General features: G+C 49.7%; 1 protein-coding gene across 13 annotated transcripts in view; it reads left to right on the forward strand.

Annotated features, from left to right (window-relative positions):
- LOC120372884 (myosin phosphatase Rho interacting protein) overlaps window positions 1–23,503 on the forward strand; it is a 172,631-nt gene that overhangs the window by 66,436 nt on the left and 82,692 nt on the right. For all 13 annotated transcript variants that reach the window (XM_039490367.1, XM_039490368.1, XM_039490366.1 and 10 more), the window contains one exon: window positions 15,562–15,713. In XM_039490367.1, the coding sequence (XP_039346301.1) occupies window positions 15,562–15,713 (152 nt within the window). The remainder of the gene's footprint in view (window positions 1–15,561; window positions 15,714–23,503) is intronic.

Below are 23,503 nucleotides of genomic sequence, written 5' to 3' on the forward strand. Positions count from 1 at the left end.
TGAAAGGAGAGGATAAGAGAACAGGGAGCAGTGACCATATTTCATAGGCCAAATCACTTGGTTGTGGTATGGGAGAGCAGCTGCCGGTGCTCATTGCCGGTGGGGAATGAGATCTGGGAGGGGCAGGGTGGCTAGCTTTAATTATGTGAGAAGGAGTGGGGAGATGGTGTTTTTCCTTCCCACTTGATGAATCTGTGGGTGACGGCTACAGTCCATTCTTTTATTGAGCCAGCTAAGGTCACTTTCAAGAGGCTTTTGTCTAATGAATAAATCCAGGATGCTAAGCCTGTTAGATGATCTATAAGAATGTAATAAAATCTGCCCAATAGAGAGCACCGGTTCCATTGTAGCCATATTGATAGCATTGTGTCTAGTGGCAGGCAGTATGAAGTGCTCATTGAGCTGTGCCATTGTCCTGCTGCTGATCACATGGCATCGTGGAGGATTTCATTGCAAGGGCAACACAAAGCCCCTTGAGGTTTCCGCAAGGGCGGCAAAATGACCAATTCCTTCAACATAACTAGGTTGCAGCTATGCTATACAGAGTACAGTGCTTAGATCTTACGTGCTGGATTGAAATCCCTGATTTTAATCGTGAATTAAATCAGCAAGCAGAATCTTGATTTAAGTCATCAGTTTTAATCTTGCTTTTGCATTTGTACTTTTTTTTTTTTTAAATAACTAAAAAAGAGGTGGAAGGTGGCTTATATAACTTGGTACTTCATTTTTACTAACTACTAGGGTGCACTCTATCTATACACATCTATTTAAGCAATTATATAGCTTAACATGCATGTAAACAGCAAGAATCTGAATAAATACATTTTTGTTAGAAAATGGTGAATGATGCATTCCTTATTTACTTGATTGACTTTTTTAGTTGTGATTTGTGTCCAGCTGTATTTGGATGGAAATTGCTGTTTTTGTGCATTTTAATTGAATTCCATTTTAATTTTTTTTTAAATAAAAAATACCTTAAATGTGCTGGATACATAAGTTTTTCTTTTTGTTTTAAATAAGTTTATTAAAACATACAAGTAAGTTTTTAAATGCAAAACATGTTTTTCATTTAAAACTCGTCTGTTAAACAAAGGAAGCTTCTTTAGTTAGTGAATTGGACTTATTGTTCACCATGTCCTTCAGGATTTTAGAACTAGTAGATCTCATGCTCTCTCACCTTGTTTTTATTCAAAGGTTGGAAGAGGAAAGCAAACTTTCCAGCTTTTTCAGCTCCCCATTGGTTTCTCAAATTTGAATGACCTAATCACTGAACTGAACTAGTTGAGCAAACTGAAATGAAGAAAGTATTCTCTCTGCACTTGTGGAAGAGGCTACTGCTGTCAAAAGCTAGTTTAGCACATCAACAAACCCAGATTCCACGTGCTGAGCCAGTGACTTTCACCAGTTCAGTGGTTTGGCGTTCTTTAAAATTCTAGCAACAAACACGTAGGGCTTGAATGATGTTTTGGTATTTACTTGGTTATTTTAATAGATTAGTAAATTTAGGCCTTAAAATAGGTTGTTTATAATCTCAAATTTAATTGTAAATTGGTTTATTTTTTACAAAGAAAATGTATTTAACTTAAAAGAAAAAATAAGATTTTTTTTAAACTAAATTGATATTTTTAACCCCCCTGCCTTCTTACTATCAAGGTTTATGGAAGACATCCAAAAAGACACTGGTGCCAGATTTATCACTCTGGGTTTTTTGGTTTTATTTCTCCTCCCCAGGCTTCGTCTGTTTCTAGTGAGTTTCTCTTGGATCTATGTTTTTTGCATAGGAGGTTGGGTTATACTTTGTTAGAAGCCCTTTAGTTCAGTTGCATAACAATATCTCCTTTTGGAGAAAAGCATAGGACTTGGAGCTAAGAGATCTAGTTTCTATTTACCATTGGTTTTCGGGATTTGGGAAAATCACGTAACCTCTCCAGGTATGTCTACGCTAAACAATAAACTTGGGTCTGTGGGACCCAGATATGTGAATTCAGTGGGTTTGTTTACATTATAGCGTAAGACCAGGATTAATAGAACTCGAGTTAGCAGACACTGGGTTTGTTAACCTAGGGCATGAGCATCTACACTCATTTGTAACCCCTATAAAATCAGGACATCTGGTCACCCTAGTGCTGATGCATCCATACTGCACTGCACAGACCTCCAGACTTGGGTCTGCAGCTTGACCTGCATCCACACTGTAGAATGGCAGGGCTTGGACCTGAGTCACAGAGGGACTCCCTCCTCTCTCACCGCCCTGCAGGGTCCTGAGTGCTTGCTGATCCGACTCAGACTGATTTGTGTGTGGACAGAAGTGGGGCTTGGGCTCAAAGCTGAGTCTGAGCCCAGGGTTAGTGTGCAGTGTAGACATACCCTCCATCCCTTGTTTTCCCCACTGGTAAGGTTGGGATGATACTGTCCCATAAGAATGCTGTGAGGCTTAATTAATGTGCGTAGAGAACAATGAGCACCTCAGTTGGAAGCTGCTGTAGAAAGGCAAATTAATATTCCTTTCCCTTCCTCTTCCTGAATGAATAGAGTCAGAGTTTCAGGCTAGAAGGGACCCACCAGGTCATCTCATCTGACCTCCTGCATAGCACAGGCCACCAAAAATACCTCTGCTGGAGATGCAGGATTCTGGTTGTCATGGAAAACAGAAATCCTGGTTGCTTGTGGCCATTAACGATCTTGTAGCCTTTTAATGAAGGGCTCCTAGGAGCCTGGCTCCAGTGTTGTGTCCTTGCTGCAGTACCTATGCCATGGTCACCAACACACTGAAGTACTGCAATGGGACCTGTCTGGAGTTCTCTTGAACACCACACGGGAAGTTTGGCTAGCCTAGAATATAGTGGCTCAGTTACAGTGGTGTTGCAATGGCTGCCAGTTCTGTTTTCAGTGCAGTTCAGGGCGTTGAGTTTACTCTATAAAACCCTGCTTGGTTTGGGTCCTGGGTAACATCGGAGATGGCCTCTGGTCCAACTCACCCTCCCAGTGGGCAAGGTCAGCTGGTGCACTGTAGCTCCCAGTCTCCAGGTTTGAATTCTGGAGGCAGAGTGTTAGCTGGGAGCCCTCTGCCCTGGGATTCTTTTTGCCTCTTGGTCTGGCAAAGCTGGTGGGGCTGATCTGTGAGATCTGTTGTCTCGTTTAGGCTGGTGCTGAATTTTTTTCCTGGGCTGGAGAGTTTGGACTGAGACCAGCTTTTGTCAGGTTTTGTAGTTCTTACTGATTTAATACTTGGGCATTCAAAGGCTTTGATGGGCACGTGCTGTGTAGAGAACCATAGTCTTGTTACTGTCATTCCTCCTGTGTTGGGTTCACTTCCTGTCCAAAATGGCAGCGTAGTACTGGTGTTAAACAGCCAATGCTTTGTACTCCCGAGGTGGCTGCATTTCAGCAATGGCTGAATGGATGGAGCCCTACGTATGATTTGTGGATCGTTTTGCAGAATATTGGATATCCTTCAGGATGAGAATCTCTCTGTAACTTTATTTTTCATGAATATTTTATATTTGAAAATTTTAACATTCAAGATCAAATATTTGAATACTAAAATGATGTGAATTTTTCTTCCGTTTGCTCCCTCGGCTGTTTCAGAAATGTAGAGCAGAGTAAGAAACCCTCCGACCATGATCATTTTTAAGGAAATCCTGTACCATGGACTCTATCCAGTAAAGTCGTGCAGCATTAAGGCCATCCCTCTGGTGTGAGATTGCAGTGGGCACCAAGCCTCGATCCTTCCGAGCAGCGTGGCTGGGCACTAAGGGAACCAGTGTGGCATGGGAGGTGCAGAAATGTATTTTCTGGTTCTTGGCAGAAAATAAAAAGCCCCTTTTGTTTGTCTTCAGCTCCCTCCCCTCATCGCTCCTTTTAAATGTTGTGTTCCAGATTTAATCATCCCAGTTATGTAAGAGAGCTTGGCTGCTGCAGAGGGCTGGAACGTGTCGGAACGAACACACACAGTGCTGTGGCACCTACTCGGAGCAGATCTAGAGAACCTGGACTCAGACAAGCCTCCGGTGTGCTCTATGCTAGAGCTCCTGCTACTGCTACCATGGTCAGAGCTGTGCTGCTGTTGGCAATAGTGGCAGAAGTTCAAGGAGAAAGACCAGTGAGGGCCAGGACAAGAGCTTGAGACAGCCTCTGATGGCTGCTAGACAAGTGTTTTAAGCCCCAGAAGTCCCCAAAGCATTCATAACCCCATGTCCTCCCCTGGCCCCCAACTCAAAAATGTACAGAATTCAGGGTCTGACACAGAGGAATCCTGTTTATCTGTTGGACCAGCCCTCTGCGTCCTTGCAGGATCCCACAGATTAAACACAGCACAGTCAATGTCTCTTCCTCTTTCAGTGTGTCTCTCTCCCTATAATACCTTGCTGGCTGGCTGTGACTTCTCTCTTCCACTATGGATCTCAACAGGGTTCCTTTCTTTCCCTTGTTCCCCGCTTTGTCCCCTCCCTCCCCCGCCATGGCTTTATTTACTCGCACACTGTGAGGAAGCAAGGATTGGAAATGGGACATGGAGCATTTGGAATCCAGCCCAGTGGCCATAAGTAATTCAAAGGCCTAATTGAAATGAATTGGTGGGTCTCAGCCCAGTTCCCACGGGACAGGTGCCCATTTTAACTGGTGCCTATTCTGGGAGTGGTTTTTTTAACATCCTTGGCAGTTTCCCTAGGGAGGCAAAGGAGAGGATAAGTTGCAGGGGCTGAACCTGGCCCCCAAGGTGCTCACTCCAGGTCAGTGTAGAAGAAGCGTGTGTTGGTGTTCCCCGTGGTACCTGCTGTATGGGAAAGATTGGGCTGTAGCCCCCAGGGCTGTCTGGCCGGTGCCCTTTCCGGCGCTGAGTTCTTGGGGGAGCATCGAGTTCTGGGGAGCTGTACGTTTGAAGGGGGGCCTAGAGCAAAACTTGGCTTGAGCCCGCTTGCCACAGCGCTCCTTGCCCTACCCTTGTTCAGCCTCCCACCCTGCTGTCTCCTTGTCAGTCCCTGGACAGGCGGAATTGTGGTCACTGCCTGCATCTCATGGTGGTCCAATGGGCCCTTTCCTGTGGTGTTACATAGTGGTTGGTACGGACTCTGAACTGGCAGCTTCCGAATTCTGAGCTGGGCCCATTGCTCTGCAGCTTGTGGCTTCCCAGCGAACTGAGCAGCTGCGCTGGCCACTAAAAGCCCTTAAACACCAGGATGCTAATAATCAAGGCCAGTCTGGCGCGGGGTGCTTGTTGGAATTCCAGGGTCTTTCCTGGGGTGTCAATGCACTGTCCTGTGTTGCTCTTCTGTGGTTTGAGTAGGGATGGGCACCTGAGTTTGATTCAGACCGGCGCTACCCCCTGCTCCACCAAGAACCTTCCCTCCCACCACCGCCTCAAACTCAGACTGAGTCGTTGAGTGCTGAAGAAGTTCAGGTGTGCCTCCACCCTACCTAGCTTGTTGCTGGAGAGGCTGTTCTCTCAATTGACAGACCTGTGAGGTCAGGCTGATCCTTGAGACTGAAACTGCAGATCTTTGGGTGTTCCACCCAGTCATTGCAAAGTGTTACTTGGTCCTCTTCCTTCAAGCGTGCATTAACTTGCAGTGGTGACTGCAAAGGCTCCCTGATCGTGCGCTCATTGGCAGCAAAACCAGACAAGAAGGCAGCTTTCCACCCTCATCTCAGACTGCAGCGTGGGAACTCAGCAGTCCCTAAGGGGATTGCTGCCACTGAGGGACGGACTGTTCTATCTGAAGGCAGCGGGGCATCCAGGAGCAGTGCCCCAGGGTGAAGGTTGTACTGTGCCAGGCCTGAACTTGGGCTGCTTTACACAGCGTCTCTGCTTAAGGTTCAGCTCTGTAAGGTGTCTAATGGCTTGGCTCGGCTCCTCTTGACTGCAGTGGTGCAGGGCTGAGCCCGGAGTACTGTCGCAAGTCTTACTGGATCTGGACGGTGGATTAGTCTCGCTGTTGTCCAGCTGGCTTGTAGAGAATCCTCTGTAGGATGACTGGGTATTAGTTTTTTGTGTGTGGGCAGATAGTGAAGCTGCTTTGTTTAATTTCCTGTAGAGCACAGAAATCGGAACACTTTATTTTCCCGTCGGCTCTGATGTTGAACTCTTCTCTGCGTTGTACAAGATGGAACCTCATCAGGAAATGATTCAGAACTTGCACAAGAGAGGCGGGAGGTGTGGGGAGAGACTGACGTCTTCTCTCTGGTGCTGCTGGTGTGCCTTTCTCTGTGAAAGGTCTCTGGGGTCTAATCCAAGTTTGCTTGGAAGACTCGATAAGTTTATAGAAGTGGAAAGTCCAGCACAGTGTGTCTTGCATGTCTGGTAACCCTGGCTGGGGAGTGTATTCCATGGGCTTCGTGTTGGAATCAGGATGCACGCTGTGGGCGTGTGTGTATAAATACTGATCTGTCATACCTAAGGGAAACACTAATGCAATTCCTCCTTGGCTCTTACTCCAATGATGCTACTAGCATCTAGATCTGCAGTTGCTCATACTGTGCGCTTGCTCTCCTGTGCCCTCCCCCGGCTCCAGCGTGTGATAAACTGACGGAATGTGCTTGCCGTTTTCACTGGATGGCGGCGGCCCTGCACAGTGACTGTGGCTTTGCTCCCTGCCTCAGCAGAGAGGACATAGCTAAGCCCTGTCTCTCCGTCTCCCACCTCTTCAAGCTTCCTTGAGGCATAGTGCAGTCGCTCCATGCATGGATTCCTGTTCAGATCGGGGCAGGGAGAGTTGCACGTGTGGAGCTGGGATTGACTCAGGCCCGGAACATACAGGGTAGGAGCTGATACTCCACCTTTCTTGTCCATCATGGGGGTGGAATGAGGAGGATCACAGGCATTGAAGAGCAAGTTGAGATTGGCGCATCAGCCTTGGCGCGTGACTGCTAGTTAGGGGCTGGACCCTAAGGCTTCCACTGACTGCAGCAGGCTTGGGATCCGGCCCCCAATGAATATTTGCATGTGTAGCTTTTTATAACATGTCTGAAGGGTTAACTGACATTGCTGCCTTGTGACTTTCTCTGGCATCCCTGTGTTAACTCCTCCCCCCCATATTTGTATTTATTTTCCTTTACAAAATAAAAAAATGAAATGCAACTTTAGCACCGGTCCAAAGGAATGTTTTTAGTATAACTGGGCATCTCGTGCTGGGAGAGGTGCTGGGTTCCAGCTGCTAGGATCCAACTATTCCTCTGCTCCTTTGCTGATACTGGAGCCGTGATGGTGCAGACACCTGCCCAGTAGGAAGTGAAGGGAGAACCTCCCACAGGCCTGTAGAAAAACCACCAGAGAGTAATATCTTCCAGTCACTACCCACCAAGCCCGCGTCCTGCAGGTGAAATGCATGATCTCAGGGGGCTTCAAACTCTTCCAGAATGGGCCCCACATTTCAATAGAGAGGGTTGAGCAGCTTACCTACCTTCCCATTCACAATCATGGCCCTGCCACCCCTCCCTGGCATCCTGGTGGTAACTGCAGCATTGGCATGGACGTCTAATGTATTTGCAGCTTCCTTAAGTGCAGTCTAGGAGGTGGAGATAAGGAAGAGGGGCCAGCACTCTGCAGACAACCAGCCCGTCCTCTGCAGTCCACAGTTCAGGAACCTCTGTGCTATGGTACAGTTGCTAGCAATGAACAAAGCCACCGTGGCCCTCTCTCTGTGGAAAGTCAGGTTCCTGTAGAACAGTGGTCCCCAATGCGGTGCCTGCAGGTGCCGGGGCATCTATGTGCACCCGCATACTGGCTGGTGGACAAGCATCTGCCGAAATGCCGCGTCACCAAGAGGTGTCGCTGCTGAAAAGTGGCGTCACCAGATGCTGTCTCGGCGGCATTTTGCGGATTCTTGTCCGCTGGCCACGGTCCTCGGTGGCTCGTCGTCCGGCACACGCCACCCGGAAAAGGTTGGGGACCACTGCTGTAGAAGGTGCTTTTCTGCTTGTACTGTGTGTGTGTTTGTTTCCCATTTGTGGCATGTGCACTTACCTAGCTTCAGAGTGCCTACTCTGCCTTGCGGGCTAGGATAAGTAACTCCTGGGTTAGGCGCTTGGTGCCCCACATTCATCTGCTCCCAGGAGGAGGGTAAAACTCCGGGGAGGGTTATTGACAATTGGGAAAAGCCTGCAAGGGCTGGGTATTTTCTGGTAATTTGTCACATGTCTTGTGTCCCTGTTTCCTATGTGGTTTTCCCTTTCCTCTCACCCCGTCGTGCCTGGATCTGCTCTGCCAGTTGTGTGGCACAGGCATCTCCATGTTCAGCTGGATTGGCACCAGGTTAAATAAAGCCCATTCCAGGGTTCTCCTCCCTCCTGGATGTACCACTGGTTTGGTTTGGAGAGTCAGTGTTTCATGCCAAGGAGGCTGCTTGTTCCTGGCTCCAGGTTCTCTGGGCTGATACGGGTTGTCCCATCAGATGTTTACCTTTGCCAGTTTTTGCTAAAGAGAGTCCATTTGCCTGGTTCATTCCCCCACTGCTTTCTCTTGGCGGTGTCCTGTGTTTGCTGGGACCCTGTGGATCAGATTATACAGCAGCAGTGGAAGGGCGGTGCCCACACTTGCTCAAGGTGTGTGCTTGTTTGCACTTTGGGTGTGAGACCGTGTGATCCCCCTCACCTTTGCCCTGTACCTTTCGGCTTCAGCTCCTTCCAACTGGCTGCTGATGCTTGGGGCTGGGTTGAGGGGCCAGCTGGCTGTGTGAAATCCTGCCTGCATCAGCAGAGAGCTCACTCAGTGCTGCCAACTCCATTGTTTAGCAGAGGCACTTTCCAAGTCCACGTCCTCCCTCTGGCCTCATCCATTGTAACAACAATTAGTAGGTTAGGTCTCTGGGGTCGCTAGCCCACTCCCATAAGAACGGCCACACTGGGTCAGACCAATGGTCCAGCTAGCCCAGTAGCCCATCTTCCGACAGTGGCCAGTGCCAGGCTATGGACACCTAGAGGATGGGGTTGCATCCCTGCCCATCTTGGCTAATGGCCATTGATAGACCTATCCTCTAAGTTGAGTGGGATGCGCTCTTGCTGGTGAAAGGATGGGCGAGAGGACAAACCATGCCGTACAACTGGTGGTTTTGCAGCACCGTCCTCGCTGGCTGCCGACACAGCCTCAGCCCTGCTAATCGGCCCAGGACGTATTCTGGTGAGTCTGGATATTCCCTTGTGTGGCTGGCGAAGGGGAGGAAGGAGTAGGAATAAAAACTGCAGGCTGCCTCCTGTCCTGTCCCCGTTGAGTAAATGTGCCAGGGCTCTCTTACCTGAAACTCCTCCCAAGAAACTGCAAGGTGTGTCTGCACTGCAATGGAAGCCCAGGGGTGGTGGAACTTGAGTTACTGGACCCTGGGTTGCAGAACGCAGGGCTAGGGCAGCTCCACTGATTACTGACCCTAGGTTGAGAATTTTTTAACCCGGGCCCCAATCCAGGGCTCCAGCATCCACACTGCAGTGCACAGGCCTGAGTCCAACCAACCGTATCTCAGGCTTCCTGGTGCCCTCCTGTAATATGGCCGTTTTAGCCCTTAGTGGGAAAATGTGACTGGTCACCCCACGCGTCACAGGAAGTTTGAGCAGCCTGCCCAGGCATCCTGCTGACCTGTCACTTGGGCCCATGTGCTCCCAGCAGCATGGAGGAGTCGCCGTTGGAAGGCCTTGTCTCACTTGTGCTTTCGCTCTCCTTTAAGGAGGACAGAGGATAGCAGCGTAAGTGAATCAGTGCCCCCGAGTGTCCTTTGTGTTGGTAAATAGCCAGATTCTTCGGGAGCAAGTCTGAGCCCCTCTTTCAGTTGGCCTGGCTTTGGTCCCTGGCATGATCAGGGCGGGGAGCAGGACTGAATTTACACAACACTCCAGAGGAGTGAAAGCTCAGGCTTTGCCACAGACAAGTGAAGCGATGGTGTGTCTAGGACTCCTGTTGGAGTTTGTGAAAGCCCCACCCCCCAGTTACCAGAAAGCTGGGTTTTATTTTTGTATAAGACAGAAAATCCTTTTAGGGATCGACTTCCTTGCTGCTTCAAATGGCAAATGCCAGCCTGTGCTTTCTGAAACATGATGTAACTGTGTATTTGGTCCATCCAGTCCCCCTCCTCCCCCCTTCCCCGCACATCTCAAAGTGATTCACAAACATCAGGCCCAAGGATTTCAAAAGGGACTCGTGATTTTTAGGCATCTCTGATTTTTGGCTGCCTAACTTGAGATGCCCTTCGGGGGGCCTGATTCCCAGAAAGTGGTGATCACCTGACCTTTGGAAATCAGGACCTTTTAACGTGTCCAAGGCTGAGCCCCTCCGTATTGATGCACTCAGAATCACTGGTCACTTAATAATCTTGCCTGGACTCCTGTATGTTCTGTCCCTTCCCCCTCCCTTTTCTGTCTTGTTTATTATTATTTGTATTGCTGTAGCTGGGCTGCATTGTACTAGCTGCTGTATAAACACACAACAAGGAGGGCAGGGACCATCTCTTATCCTGTGTTTGTACCGCACCTAGCACAGTGGTTCTTGGTTGGCCCTTAGGCTCTATCATCAGAAATACCATTAAGTCTCTCAGCGTTTTTGTGAGGTAGGGAAACATTTTCCACATTATACAGCTGCATAAACTTAGGGACAGTGGGGTTAAGTAACTTGCCCAAGGTCGCGGTTAGTCTATGGCAGAGTTGGGACCAGCTCCCGGGAATCCTGATTCCCACCCCCTTGCACTAACCACAAGTCCATGATTCCTCGCTTATTATTTTTTTAACTGCATAGGCAGCTCTTGAAGATACTTCAGTGGCATCTGTGTTCGTTTCCATGGCAAAGCACTCTACAGTGGTTGCCAAAAATAATTCTCCTTGCCAGCCTCGCTATCTGCAGGAGGAAGTGTCAGAGAAACTGGTTTGGATGCTTTCTCTGTGCCCTCTTTCTCTTCCTCTTCATAGTATTCGAAACGTGTCGGCTTCTGTTCCGCTCACCTCACTATTTTGACGGCCAGAGTTTAGGCGGTGCCAGGGAGAGGGGATATGGGCCCCAAGGGAGGGGTTTGAATGCTGGCCCCAAGGGAGGGGTTGAAGGCTGGCCCAAATGGAGGCTGGTGCTGAGATCAGTCCATCGTAGAGCTGTTTTGGGAACACTCCTGGTTGCAATGTGCCGGTGGTCGCGTTGTCTGGCGGGGGGAGGACTCCGTGGGCCAAGGCAGGCTTTTCATGGGCAGGTTAGCTGATCCAAGAATATTGGGTCCTGGAGGAAGTGAAGTTTCAAAGGGCTCTGTGTGGGAGGGCTGCTGCCAGTTGAAGCAGCTGGAGGCGGTGATGGGAGCGAAGGAGTGGGAGAGACGGGGCCGCGCTGGAGGTGACACTCTAATCGGATGAGAAGGAATGACTGCTGCAGATGGACCTGTCAGCTTCAATGAGCGCCGACACCTTTCCCACTCCCTGTCTCACTTTCTCTCGGCTTCTTCTTTTCCTCTCCCCCTTGTCTGATCCACTTCCATGTTCCTTTGCTTCCCCCCTTCCCGGCTTGGATCCTCTCTGGCTTTTTCAAGTAACCCCAGGGCCCTAGGCTGGGTGCTGCCTTAAAGGGTCAGTTACCCACTTCCTTATGCCCTTGTTTTGAGGCCAGCGTTTGCGAATTAGAGGGGGAGGTGCTAGGTCTTTGCAGCTCATGTGGAAGGGAGAAGGCAGAGCTGGACTCTTAAGCTGTGTTTCTACTTGTGGCAGCGTGTAGAATTCAGGCACTGTATGTGTGGCTACATGCAGCCGTGAAAGGCTCTGGCAGTAGGGAAGGTTTCCGGCAGGAGGGGAGCTGCTGCCGGAGCCTCTCCCCACTGCCAGAGCCTTTCACGGCAGCAGGAAAAGGCTCTGTCAGAGGGATGCTGCACTGCTAAAATAGCAGTGTAGACACGGGCGGCACAGCTTGAGCATGTAGAGAGCTGTGTAGGGGATGTACCCTGGCTGTGTAGGGGATGTACCCTGGGGGTTCAGGCATGTAGGCCACTTTGTTCATCCAAGTCAAGGATGCTGCTATTTATACCCAGGCTGGCTGGGTGTGCGGCGTCCGCACGCTACCTGCTGCTGGAAGTGCACCCCAGGGCTTGAACTGTCCTGCAGCAAAGGGCGTCATATGGCAGCAGTGCGCCACGCTGTGGATTACGATGCCCTCCAGCTGGCGCGTATTTTATGTCTGGAGCCGGGTTCAAACCCAACCCTCTCTCAGTGGATTGCGGATGAATTGACTCCGCTTCCGTCACTGGATCAGGACTGTTACAAAACATTCATGCAAAAAATCCTCCCCTGCACCCAAGGACAGGCAGGATCCCGCCGTCTCTGAGGAGCATAACTGAGGGGTGCTGACGCTACAGACCTTTTCCCTGGGCTCTGGCCCTGGAGGTGGCAGAGGTGGCTGCTGCTGTGTGGGAGAATGTGCTCCGGGAATTGAAAGAGGGGAACAGAGTGGCACCTTCTCCTGTGCCCTGCGGCACGTTGGCAGAGACGACGCCAGCTGTGATGTAGCGGGGCCAGATCCTCCGCGTTTTTCCGCTGAAGTCAGGAGAGAAATTCAGATGTGCACGACCTGTCCCGTAGGCGACGTCTGCACTGTGATCTGGTGTAGCTGCAGCAGCACGGGCAGTGGCAGCAGAGACATGGCTTAGCTGCGCCGAGTACAAACCTGCTGGAAACCGGTGGGTATGTACTTGACACAGTTAAGCTGTCCCTGCGCTGCTGCTACTCATGCTCCCATGACTACGCTGCTGTTTGTGCTCTCACTAGCTTGATGAGAGGTAGCACGAATATGTGCTGGGAATCACACCCCTAGCTGGCAGTGTAGACTGAGCCTGAATCATTGCTGGGCACTGCTAGCACCTTTTATCGTCCCTGGATCTCAAAGCACTTCCCAAAGATTGAAATGCATTATTCCTGTTTCACACTTAGGGGGAAACTGAGGCCCAAGTGGATGCCCACGGCCGCACAGTATGTTAGTGGCAGAGGTGGACGTAGACTCTTGGTCTCCTGAACTCCTAGCCTCCCACTCCGGTGCCTGAGTTGTGTTCTCTCCTACCCCTCGTGGAGATCATTTCCCCGGGCGGGTTTCTCTGCGTCTGAGGAGAAGGCCTGCGTGTTCCACAGCGCCTGCATGCTCCCGCATCTGCCTGGCCTTCCCGTGGCATGACCTTGCAGGTGTTGCAGAGCCCAGGGCAGTGGAAATTCCCCTCTCCCCACCCCGCAACACAGGCCGCTGTCTCTTTAATAATCTCCCTAGGTGACGACTGTATCTTCTGTGTCTCTGACAGCAGGGAACTGAATTCCTTCGATCCCCCCGCTGCTCCCCACATGCGGTAAGAGTGGCTCAGGCACCTGCTTAGACAGCCGTGGCAGATTAATGTGGGGCCTCGAGGCTGGCAGGCGCAGATGCCGGCAAACTCGATGTTTCATTAACTTTAATGGGAAAATCCTACGGAGTGTGTGCTTAGGCTTGGCTGGCTGCCTGCCCAGCCAGATGAAAAAGCAGATTCCCCCCCAAACAAGGGTCAGGTCCAGAGCAATGTGACCTTAGCCCGTGTGTCTGTGTAAGAAAAACAACACAAAATGGAGCAAGCCCAGGAGCTCAATCATGGCCATAAAGGTGGAGCATGACATGAGATCGCCCTTCCTGGTGGGGGAGAGATCCCTTCACTCCTCTAGCCCAAGCACAGACACTGAAATTAAACAGCCCCTTAGCCCATGCCCAGTGGGTGTGAGTCAGCTGGCACGGGTCAGGCGCAGGGTTTTAATTGCAGTGTAGACATATCCCATGTGTCTTGAGCATCAGGGGCACTGTGGATAGCTGGAGCCTAGCTTGGCTTGCTGACAAACATGCTACAGCGCTATCTGCACTGTACAGTATTAGCTACCCCGTGGAGGGATTTGCTCACACGTGACAGCACCCAGCAGTTAGAGGGTGGCTACCCTGTGGTGTAGTCCATGTGTTCTTGGGCCCTGTTAAAGCTTTGGGCCAAGATTTTTCAGTGGTGGGTTTTGGGTGCCTACCTTGAGAAGAGTGTGCTGAGCGCCCACCCTCTGAAAAGGAGGTCCCTTCTTAAGAGGATTTAAGTTGAGCGCCCAAAATCTTTCGTCCCTTCTGACAATTCTTGGCCTCGGATTCTAGCAGGGCTGACTCCCAGTTCAGGAACAATGTTAAAACACCAGAGTGGTGCTGTCTGTACACTGCTAGGCCACACCGTGTGTTAAAGATTAGGAACCAGATCTCTTCACTCTACAGCTCCTACAGTGTAGATCATAGACTAGTCCTCTCCCCACTCATCCCTAGCCCCCACTTCGAGTAGTTAATGTTCGGCGTGTTGTGGCCTTCAGTTAAAATAGCACTGTTTTACAGGGTAGCCTTCAGACCATGTTCCACAAGGTCCCGTCTGGGCTGGTCCGGGAATCGTGCTAGCGACAGCTGCCTGAAATCACTGCTGTTGTTGGCTGGATTCGGATCCCAGAGCCGGCCTGGCCGAGCCGCGGGAAGTCAGAACTAGAAGCATCTGCTCAGAGCCGGGACTCTGCTCTGTCTGCACTTGTGTGTGAGATGGTTCTTTTGCCTGCCATTTGTTTTCTATTTTTGTAGAGTGGGAGCATGTCAGCGCTGGCAGCTGTTGTTTCCTCCTGCAGTTTATGTTTGGAGTTGGAATCATTAGGCCGGTTTTACTGGGGTGCGTGGGTATGTAATGTTTGTCCTACCAGCTGGTCACGCTGTGCTGCCGGGAAGGCCTTCTGTAACCCCCAGTGAATGGGTATCTACACAGCAATCAGTCTGCAAAGTATCCAGGGGAGCAAGGGCCTGATGTCTCTTAGGAATGATACAGTCATGCAGGAATACCTCGATACCAAGGCTCGTGAGGCTTCTCGCCCTTGAGAGCAAGTCACCAATTTCCTGCTCAGCTTGTCTCCATGCATGCCTGTCCTGCTGGGGGACAGGAGCCTGTGCCTCCACCAAAGCAAATGGTGGAGGAGGATTGGAGGCAGCCAGAATGGGAGAGGTGTTGGGAAGGCTGGATGAGGTAGTGGGGGCAGGGTGTGGGAGCCTGGGGGTATGTGGAGTTATTGGGGGAGGGGAGGGAGGAGCTGTGGCAGGTCAGATATGATGGTGAGGGTGAGGTGAGCAGTAAATGGAGCAGTATTTGAGGCAACCAATGGAACTTGGTTTGAATGCCTCTTAGATCTTCGGGGCGGTGAGCATTGATGTAAACACCAGGTGAAGGAAAGAGTTGGTTCTTCTAGCAGGTTCACCCCCCCCAGCCCAGTGTGGTTGCGGAATCTGCCTTGCTGGAGGTAGCACTTCCTGTGGGTCAGAGAGGGGAAGGGCTGCCTGTCCAGAGTGGCAGCTGGGACTGTACATGGCCGGCTCTGCGAACTGTCCGAGACCAAGGGATGGCTTAAGTGAAGCTTTGTCTTGGGCGAAGGGTGGTGGGATGGGAAAGCCTGGAGAAGAGTTACGCATGGCACAGTCAGCTGGACTCCTTGTGAATGAATAGATGTGTGGAGAGTGCCTGGTTCTGTGCTGCTGGGTGGGGGTGGGATGTCCACCACGCAATGTTTGGCTCCTCTGCTCCTCCTTTTAAAACCTGCCTCCTTCTGTTCCAGCCCACGACCCTCCCCCAGGGCACCATCAACATGAACCAGTGCACGGATGTTGTGGATGGGGAGAGCCGGACGGGGCAGAAGTTCTCCTTGTGCATCCTGACCCCCGAGAAAGAGCACTTCATCCGAGCTGAGAACAAGGAGATCATCAGCGGGTGAGTCGAGGCCCTGGGGTCTATCTTCCCGGAGGTCATATGGGGCTCTCTGCTTAGGTTTGCAGCACAGGGTTGGCACTGGAGAACGAGAGGGCTGGATGGCTCAAGCGACTTGTGATGGGATATGGAGCCTCTTGCTTTGTCCAAATCCTGCTCAATCGGGGAGTGTCTTTTGTCCTCCCACAGCTATTTCTGTGGTGGGTCTCCACCCAGTCCCTCGTTGTTGGGTGCTCACAAAACCCAAACGACTGTCGTGTTGGTTCCCCTTCCATTGGAGTTCAACAGAGATGCCAAGGGGTGGAAAGCTGTGAAAACCATGTGCTCCTGCCAGGGTGGAGGCAAATGGATGGGAGTGATGAAGGAAAGCTCTCGTTGTTACTGACACATGGACCACGGTGGTGGGAAAGTCTTTCAAAGCTCTCCCTCTGTGTCAGTTGTTCCCCCACTTCCGCCATGGGGTGATACCACCCCCTGATGTGGCCATTGGCTGGGAGTGAAGATGCACTGCTGCCCTCTGCTGGACGTGTGCTGGCCCAGCCCATGTCGTCCTCTGTTCCTCTTTGCTGGATGGGCTGGTGATTTTTCCATTCTTTGAGGCCCATGCTTTAGAGAGACGGGTCCCCAATGCATTCCTGGTGCTTCATGTCTCATGGGCATCTGACTGTTGAAGGTACTACTGCCACCAGTTCCAACAGTTGAGTCTCCTGAGGATTAAAAGCAGCAAAGAATCCTGTGGCACCTTATAGACTAACAGACGTTTTGCAGCATGAGCTTTCGTGGGTGAATACCCACTTCGTCGGATGCAAGAGACGAAGTGCATCCGATGAAGTGGGTATTCACCCACGAAAGCTCATGCTGCAAAACGTCTGTTAGTCTATAAGGTGCCACAGGATTCTTTGCTGCTTTTACAGAACCAGACTAACACGGCTACCCCTCTGATACTTGAGGATTAAACTAACCCAACTTTAGTGTAAAGTCACTGGACTCAGGGCTGGAGTAACAAGGTGAAATTTAATGGCCTGAGAGATACAGGAGGTCAGAGCAGATGTTCTAATGGTCCCTGCTGGCCATAAACGCTATGAAACTGTGATGGCTGCACGTCACTCATTGCACAGCCCAGTGCCCACAGGACGATTTGCAAGAGGGGTCGGTCATGCGATGTCAGAACAAAGATAAGTCCGTGATAGTGACAGATCCCATCTCTGCATCCAAGCTATAGTATGGCACTAAATAGGCCTCATAAATTAACCCAGCTATATGTTTCTTCCTTGGTGTGTGTGTGTGTGTCCGTCCGTCCGTCCGTCCATCCGTCCCTCCCTCCCCCGTACCTGGGCCATCTCCCAGCATCAGTGTCAAACTGTTGGACCATTTGGTGCTTGCTTGGTTGGCAGGGCAGCTCTGCGATGTGCATGGTTTTAATGACGGGTATTATGAGGGCGATAAACCTTGTATATTAGAGAGGCTCTAATTGCATTGGTGCCTCCTGAATCCAGCTGGCAGCCAAGCCCTGCTGCTGTCCAGCGCAATGCTTTGCGAGAGGCTGGGTGGCAGCCTCGTGGGGCTGGGTGGCAAGCAAAGCCACCTTTATCACTATTGTGCTCGTTGGCATTGGAAGCGAAAACAGCCCAGCTTGCCAAGTTCAATAGTGAGCGCAGGGGCTGTGCTGGCAGATTGTGCGCTGCACATCTGGACCAGATGGGCATAAACACACACTCTGGGGAAGAAGCTGGAAGGATTACACTGAGCCTGAAAATACACTAGCAACTGCTTGCTAATGGTTGGATTTGATGATACCATGGGCTGCTTGTAATTCCCCCTTAACAGCAGACATTTATCTTCCACCGACTTTTGCCCTTTCCCACTTGGCTAGTTTTCCTCCTCTCCTGTCCCCAGATCCTCACAGGCCTCTGGCACTTGTAATAGAGCAGCGTGACTACCTGTAGGGGACTGACTTACTGCATGAGAATCATGCATGACTTCAGCAGGGATATGATCAGTGATGGAGCATTTAAGTCCTGAAGGTGGGAGTGCCCCCTTCTGGGCTCTTGTCCAACATATTCTGAAACTCGGACACCTGCCTTTGGAAAATCAGGTCTGTTTAAGGTGTCTCCAGTGGTACCCCAGAATTGAGACACCCAGAGTCTCTAGTTACTTTTGAATATCTTGATCAGATGGTTGATTTTTGTGGTGTTTCCCATTGATGTATGTCTTACCTATTGACGTACTGCAGCAAGGACGCTTGTGGAAGGGGAGAATTTTTAAACACACTGTAGCATTTGCGAAGTGTTTTGAAAATGGAACTGGCTCAGGGTGCTTGGGAAGTGATGTCGCTAGTCTGTCTCTTCAGCGGATTGTATCATTATGGTAACAAATACATTTACAAGACCAGTCAAGAAGCTGGTAGGGATGAAGTTTGGGGGAGGGGAGGGAGAGGAGCCTGGAAAGGGGTAGGTTAGGGGAGGATCAGCATTAAGGAGAAGGCATGTTGCTGTGGTCTGTGCTTATACCGCAGTATTCTGATCTTTGACCCAGCTGGCTAGTGCCCCTCATCAGCATGTCATTAATAACTGCAGGATCTTGGAGTAGTCGTCATTGTCAGCACCGTGGCAGATCCCAAAGGGACATCTCTATCAATGTTCTTAGGAGGTGTGGCTGAATATTCAGTTGATGTCCATCACTGGCGATCTTACCGTACGATTGAAGCTTTTGGCAATCACATGATTGTCAGCTGTGTAGCAGCAGGCCTTGCTTTGGAATCTGTTTGTCTTCCATCCTAAAAATATGCGCAAGTCACCAAAACCAAACTCGGGCTGATGGAGGCAGTTGAAGATATTCATAACCAAACCCAGCATCACGGCTCTTGTCCTGATTACTTAATATACCTTCTATTCCTCTATTATACCTGACGAAAATGACGAGAATCAAAAACATCCATCTGTCACTCCTCAGCCTTCTTCAGTGCCCATGTTTCACCGCTGAACAACTGAGAGAGGTGATTTAACCATGGTTTTATAGATCTGCAGCTTTGTAGCAAACTTGATGTCATGATGTCCCCACAGATGCCATTGAAAGGCCCGAAACATGGCAACAGCTGCTAGTATACGAGTGTCCACCTCTTCCAAGCGTCCTCCAACACTTCCCAAGTATTTGAGCAAGTGGCAGTGTCCTGTTCTGGCAGGTTAATACTGGTTGTAATCTGGAGTTGGAGGCTGGCTGAGGGCCAGGCACTTACTGCTTTTCATCTTCAGAGCACTTCAGCATCCATTTAATATGTCCCCTGGCTTTCCTCGTTTATTCTCTTGCTTCTTAATTGCTGGATGGCTTTTCTCTCCTATTTCTATGCAGGGGTTCAGAGAAGAAGGCACCTCCCATCAGAAAACCAGCGTCACTCAAATCTCTGTGTTCCCCTCACAGACTGTGCGGCTCTCTTGGAAAATGTTGGTTTGAAAACCTTCATGGCACAAAATGCAATAACCTATCCAGTGGAACACACTTTCAATCAGACGGCGCGTGTGAGCCATGTGGTGGCTTTCCACAGAGTCCCCTGTTGCAGCGTTAAAGGGAGCCCTTGCAGATAGCAATGTTCTCCTGACCTGTGGATCTAACGCAGAGATAATAGAACGTGCTCTGTGAGCCTTGCCACCGTTTGCGCCGCTTGTTCTCTGTTTGCTGAGATCTGACAGTAGAACTAAATTGGTCAGTTTCACTTTCTCGGTAGCCTGTTTGTTTCTCATGCTCTAGAACCCAGCTACAGGGACTGACCCTGCCAGGAAATGTTTGAAGGGACCCATCCCTTAAATCAGACTTCTGTCTGACAGTGTTATACCTTCTGCTATTACAGATGACAGCTCAAGGAAAGTCCCTGTGACTGAAAGGGATTAGAGAAATCAGGTCGGCTTTGTGCATTTGACAGCCCATGGTAGAGTCTGTTTCACTCTTCTCTGTCCCTCCCACCCCCGTTCTGTTTAGTTCCCTCTGTTGCTTCTGTGTGGTGTCTCAATCCTTCATGCTTTTTCACAGGTTGTCCACAAAGTTGTGATTAATACAGTTCGTGGCAATCACATGGAGGCTTGCCTGCTAAGAGATGGTGTGAGACCCGCTAAATGTTCACGTTAGGCCAGGGGTCGGCAACCTTTCAGAAGTGCTGTGCCGAATCTTCAGTTATTCACTCTAATTTAAGGTTTCGCGTGCCAGTAATGCATTTTAACGTTTTTAGAAGATCTTTCTATAAGTCTATAATATATAACTAAACTATTGTTGAAGCAGCAAAGAGTCTTTGTGGCACTTTATAGACTAACAGACATTTTGGAGCATGAGCTTTTGTGGGTGAATGCATGCATCCGACGAAGTGGGTATTCACTCACGAAAGCTCATGCTCCAAAACGTCTGTTAGTCTGTAAGGTGCCACAAGACTTTTTGCTGCTTTTACAGATCCAGACTAACACGACTACCCCTCAGATACTAAACTATTGTTGTATGTAAAGTAAATAAGGTTTTTTAAATGTTTAAGAAGCTTCATTTAAAATTAAATTAAAATGCAGAGCCCCCTGGACCGCTGGCCAGGACCCAGGCAGTGTGAGTGCCACTGAAAATCAGCTCACGTGCCGCCTTCGGCACCCGTGCCATAGGTTGCCTACCCCTGCGTTAGGCCACTGAATACCTAACTGTTGGGAGCAGTTTCTAGTCACTGGGTTGCAGGGGATTGAACCAGGGGGGTGGATGTATTGTTAGCTTTCATGGTGTTTCTATTAATTATGTTGGCTTTTAAACACTCTCTCTCCACTCCACCCACCCCACCCTGAATGTTGGGTCTAATGATTTTGAACAGTGCTTCCCTCTAGCAGTCCCACAGCTGGGCACCGTCTCGTCTCCAGGGAGCTGTTGCCTGGCACATTTCTCCCCCTTCCCCCCGCAAACCCTCACATCTTCTCATATTTTAGTCTCCTGTGTTGTTCTTGTCATCCCAGCTGGGATTAGCGCTCTCTGCTCATCCTTTGTGGGAAAGAAAGTGGAAAGGGTTTGGTTGGCCACTTTCTCCTGTAATTGGATCGCTCGCTGCCAGGCTCCCAGCAGAGCAACTGGCCTTAAGAGGAAAACTAAAATGAAATAACTCCTCTCTCCTATGCCCGCTGCTGGTGCTCAGTTGCTTAGCAACACCAAAGGTTGGGCTGCTAAATAGAGAGAATTCCTTGTATGTTTTCCCATCTTCAGACCTGGGATTAATGCTCCCGCTCCCCTAGTGGGGTGAGACAGAAAAGGAAGCTCAGGTTTATTCTGCTTGAATAGGGAGGCTGAGCCTGTGATACTGAGCTGCTGAGCAAGGCAACTGAGAGCCGAGGGTCAGCTGTCGTCTCATGGTGAGACTCGGGCATGGAAGAACCATGGCAGTACAGTGCTGCACCTGGAGATCTGTCCTTGTCCCTGTTGCTGTCTCCTCTCCTGGGCTGCTTCCCTTTACCTGTGCAGAGGCGGTGCTCTGAACATTCTTCATCTAGTGCTCCACCGCTAATCGCTGCTCTGCCCCTCCCTGTTGCCCAGAAGTATCCCCTCCCTGACACCCAGTGCAAACCAACGTCACGAGACTGCGGAGCCCATGCTAGAGTCACCATCCGATCCCATGGTTCTGACTTTTCCAGCCCCTCTGTGCACTGTCTCCTTAGAACGTAAGCTCCCTGGGACAGGCCCCTCAACCAGCTCTTTCAGCAAACTCAAGAGTCCAGATTGTCTCCCATCTTCTCTTCCTTTCCTCCCCTCTCACGGTTTGCTCTCTACACCTGCTGCGTTATATCTGGGTAGGACAAAGACCTTGTACCTTGGCATCTTGCAAGCCTCTTGGTTGTTTCCATAGCTGGGGGCGTGGACTCTGCGCACCACAAGGAATAACTGGATCTCAAACTGGGCTTGGGATCTCTTGTTTACCTTGCGCTATGGACTCTTACCTTTCTCTCAACCCTGAGTCCTCCCTGCCCCTCCCAAACCAGAAAGCTCTGAAGGCTGCAGTCAGCCGGGAGCTGTGCTGGCAGCTTGTTTTTAGGGGGGTCCCCTCCAGCTGTGGAGCCTGCCTCGAATCCACTCCCTGGTCATATGGGAGATGAGCTGATATGTTGGGGATGCCAAGAATGAACAGGTGGGAGGAGCAGCAGTGGGAGGGCAATAGTCAGCAGTGCTACCATATCCGGTCCTCTGGCAGAGTCCCAGAGGGGAAGGGAGCCCAATTCTAGGGATGGCTTATGTGTAAAATGATTTCCCCCTCCTCCTTTTTTTTTTCTATCATGAGAACATAAGAATGGCCATTCTGGGTCAGATCAAAGGTACATCCAGCCCAGTATCCTGTCTACCAACAGTGGCCAATGCCAGGGGCCCCAGAGGGAGTGAACCTAACAGGTAAAGATCAAGTGATCTCTCTCCTGCCATCCATCTCCACCCTCTGACAAACAGAGGCTAGGGACACCATTCCTTACCCATCCTGGCTAATAGCCATTAATGGACTTAACCACCATGAATTTATCTAGTTCTCTTTTAAACCCTGTTATAGTCCTAGCCTTCACAACTTCCCCAGGCAAAGAGTTCCACAAGTTGACTGTGCGCTGTGTGAAGAAGAACTTCCTTTTATTTGTTTTAAACCTGCTGCCCATTAATTTCATTTGGTGGCCCCTAGTTCTTATATTATGGGAACAAGTAAATAACTTTTCCTTATTCACTTTCTCCACACCACTCATGATTTTATATACCTCTATCATATCCCCCCCTTAGTCTCCTCTTTTCCAAGCTGAAGAGTCCTAGCCTCTTTAATCTCTCCTCATATGGGACCCTTTCCAAACCCCATATCATTTTAGTTGCCCTTCTCTGAACCTCTTCTAATGCCAGTATATCTTTTTTGAGATGAGGAGACCACATCTGTAAGCAGTATTCAAGATGTGGGCGTACCATGGATTTCTATAAGAGCAATAAGATATTCTCTCTCTTATTCTCTATCCCTTTTTTAATGATTCCTAACATCCTGTTTGCTTTTTTGACTGCTGCTGCACACTGTGTGGACATCTTCAGAAAACTATCCACGGTGACTCCAAGATCTCTTTCCTGATTAGTTGTAGCTAAATTAGCCTCCATCATATTATATGTATAGTTGGGGTTATTTTTTCCAATGTGCGTTACTTTACATTTATCCACATTAAATTTCATTTGCCATTTTGTTGCCCACTCACTTAGTTTTGTGAGATCTTTCTTGAAGTTCTTCACAGTCTGCTTTAGTCTTAACGATCTTGAGCAGTTTAGTGTTATCTGCAAACTTTGCCACATCACTGTTTACCCCTTTCTCCAGATCATTTATGAATAAGTTGAATAGGATTGGTCCTAGGACTGATCCTTGGGGAACACCACTAGTTACCCCTCTCCATTCTGAGAATTTGCCATTAATTCCTACCCTTTGTTCCCCGTCTTTTAACCAGTTCTCAGTCCATGAAGAGATCTTCCCTCTTATCCCATGGCAACTTCATTTACATAGGAGCCTTTGGTGAGGGATCTTGTCAAAGGCTTTCTGGAAATCTAAGTACACTATGTCCACTGGATCCCCCTTGTCCACATGTTTGTTGACCCCTTCAAAGAACTCTAAGAGATTAGTAAGACACTAGGACTCTTCAGTTTGGAAAAGAGAAGACTAAGGGGGGACATGATAGAGGTATATAAAATCATGAGTGATGTTGAGAAAGTGGATAAGGAAAAGTTATTTACTTATTCCCATAATACAAGAACTAGGGGTCACCAAATGAAATTAATAGGCAGCAGGTTTA

Source organism: Mauremys reevesii, linkage group 10 (genome assembly GCF_016161935.1).
Source record: "Mauremys reevesii isolate NIE-2019 linkage group 10, ASM1616193v1, whole genome shotgun sequence".
Lineage (NCBI taxonomy): Eukaryota > Metazoa > Chordata > Testudines > Geoemydidae > Mauremys > Mauremys reevesii.